Here is a 3,061-nt window from a genome sequence, read left to right on the forward strand (position 1 = left end):
CGACCTCCAATCTCTCTGCCCACAAACCGGCGACGGCAACGCAACATCCCCCCTCGATCGCAACTCCGCCGACGTCTTCGACAACCACTACTTCAACAACTTGCTCAACCAAAAGGGGCTTCTATCGTCGGACCAAGGCCTGTTCTCGAGCGCCGAAGGGGTTGCAGCGACGAAAGCATTGGTTCAAACTTACAATGGGAATAGTAGCTTGTTCTTTGGGGATTTTGTGAATTCTATGATTAATATGGGGAATATTAGCCCCTTGACTGGGTCGAACGGAGAGATTCGGAAAAATTGTAGGGTGGTTAATACGGGGAATATTAGCCCCTTGACTGGGTCGAACGCAGAGATTCGGAAAAATTGTGGGGTGGTTAACTAATGGATGGAGGTAATGTTTACGGGTAGGTGTTGTGCTTGATGTTGTGCATGGTAAAAGGTTTGTTGTGTGAAATTTGATGTAATATGTATAAGAACGAAGGACAAGTTGTATGCTGATATTTTTTAGACTTCATGTAAACGCTTCACTACTACGATGTAGAATGTTTTTTATTTGCTGGACGAAATAATAATTGATTAAATGAGAGGTCTATTGGCAATTGATCAAAGAGCTTTGCTATAGTAACCCAAAATATGGGAGCAGTAGGGGGGACAAGTGAGGTGTCCCCCTCCTACTGGATAATAAGTTGACTATCATTAGGAGGGAGACACCTCACTTGTCCCCCTATTGGTCCCATATTTTGGGTTCCTATAGCAAAGCTCTTCTTGATCAAATACTACAAGCAGTCTATCTGTAAAAATATAGAACTATACGGGGGAGGCTATCAGCGATTAACCCTGAATAAATTGGTCCAAACGATGCCGTAAGTACAGCTCATTAAGGGGCTGTTTGGTTGTTGTTGGTAAAGTTGTGTATTTATGACACAACTTGGAAAGTTGTTGTCCACCTCATCAATTTCATTTTTATACTTTTCTTTGTTTGTTTTTTATTCCATTGGAATCATAAAACACTTGTTTGGTTTGCAAAATAAAACTTTAATTGTTTGTTTGGAAAGTGTAAAAAGTGGTCCATACTCAAATGATCATATTGGTTGGAATTATTTTTTATTATTTTTTCTTAACTTTAATATTAGCTTTCTCCTAAAATCATGTCTTTTTTTCATGAAATCACTTTACAAGCCACATCAGCATATGAAATCACTTTACACTATTTTCACAACTACAAACAAACAATTGAAAGTGATAAAAGCTGACATTGGGACCCACTTTTTTACACTTTACATCCTTTTACATGGTAAAAAGATACAACCAAACAGCCCCTAAACGTTCTACATAGAGAAACGGTATCCCCGGGATTCAAGTTTTGGGCCCGGCCCAAAGTTTGCGGGCTTTGGGCTTCGATTTGTGAGCTTCGGCTCAAGTCTTCGTAGGTATAAACCCGGTCCTCTGGAAGCCGCCACCACGAAAGTTTCCAAGCGGGGTCAAATATTAGGCGCTTTATTTACCAACTTTGATCGTGATGGATGTGATAGGTTGATGCTAGACTTGTTAATTAATTAATAACTAATGGTGGTTTCTTTTGGTCAAAAGAGGAAAATTGAGGGCTGATGACTGAAATAAAAAAATGAAATTTAAGAATATAACGTTTTTAGTTTGTCGCGATGTCATTTCCATGCATGCATTACAACTTTCACTTGCTGTATTGATAAGGACAACAAATTCGGGCTGATAGCTAATAAAGTTTTCAACGAAGCCACCTTAAGCAGTATTTTAAACTGGCTGATATTCGAAGCGAATCTACTAATTAATAAAAAATCACATGTTAGAATTAGGATTGTAAACAGTTTGGATCCATAATAAGTCTTTAGAATCCAAAGTTACTAAACAAAGCTGGAAATGTGTCCTGAGTTTAATTCAAATTGAAAATTTTTAAAAACCGAATTTCAATTTATAATACCAAATACTCCAAGTATCGGAATTTGGGATGCTCATAATTTACAACGACGCATCTGTTTCCATGAATATGCATCCGAAATAAAATTGGTCTAAATTAAATTGAGTTTTGCTACAGGGACCCAAAATATGGGACCAATAAAGGGGACAAGTGAGTTGTCCTCCTCCTATTGGATAATGAGTTGGTCATCATTAATGATGACCAACTCATTATCCAATAGGAGGGGAACATCTCACTTGTCCCCTTTATTAGTCACATATTTTGGGTCCTTAAAGAATTTTTCATCTCGAAATAATAATAATAATAATAATAAATGTCCCCTTCTGTCTTTTTCACGAAATTTATCCTTGCTAATCATTTTTTCTGATAGACCCATTTTATCACTTTCACTTACATAACTTTATAGCAAACGTCATGCACGTTGGTCTTCGCTTTTTCTGCTAAAAGTGAATATATAATGTTTCTTGTATTATATTGCTATGACATAATCATTTTAATAGTGTTGTTAAAGAATGTTTTTTACATTAAACTTCAATTTTTTTTCCTTTAAAAAGGTTCACCACACAAATTATTTTAGTAGCTCGATAGCTTGTATTCCTTCAAAAAATGAAGAAAATTAAAAACAAAAGAAAATAAAAGAAAAGAAAAGGTTTTGGGCTCCTACCAAATTAAACAAAGCTGGATTTAAAAATGGTCAACTAATATTCCAATACCACGTTAGGAAAAAGAAAGTTCTTCCAACGAAAAAGACTTCTAAAGAGATTAATAATTTTCCTTAAACATTTTGTAGGAAAGTTGCTTTAACACTCTTGATTGGATCTTTGTGTGTAAAGCAATATTACAATTCCCTTGCTTTAACATTCTTAACATTAATTAATTAAAAAAGTTATGTCCTCAGGTACAAATTGATTGATCAGATTCCCAACCTACAAATAGAGAAAGTATTATCGTATTTGTGCAAATTAAGCCAATATAGTCTCTACTCTGCATAAAAAAGCAAAAAATTAGCATGTCAAACAGAAGGAGCAAACATCAATGAATTTTTTAGTCTGTTTCTTTATCTTTTCTGACATATATATCTAATACGTACCAGATATTTTCTTACAGTTA

At 35.3% G+C, this 3,061-nt stretch overlaps 1 protein-coding gene across 1 annotated transcript in view; it reads left to right on the plus strand.

Moving 5' to 3' along the window:
* LOC109833562 (peroxidase N-like) overlaps positions 1-558 on the plus strand; it is a 3,056-nt gene extending 2,498 nt beyond the window's left edge. The window contains 1 exon segment of the mRNA XM_020401281.1: positions 1-558. This exon segment is cut by the window's left edge and continues 10 nt beyond it. Coding sequence (XP_020256870.1) covers positions 1-379 — 379 coding nt within the window. The 3' untranslated portion in view covers positions 380-558.

This window comes from Asparagus officinalis, chromosome 3 (assembly GCF_001876935.1).
Source record: "Asparagus officinalis chromosome 3, Aspof.V1, whole genome shotgun sequence".
NCBI classification, from domain to species: Eukaryota; Viridiplantae; Streptophyta; class Magnoliopsida; order Asparagales; family Asparagaceae; genus Asparagus; species Asparagus officinalis.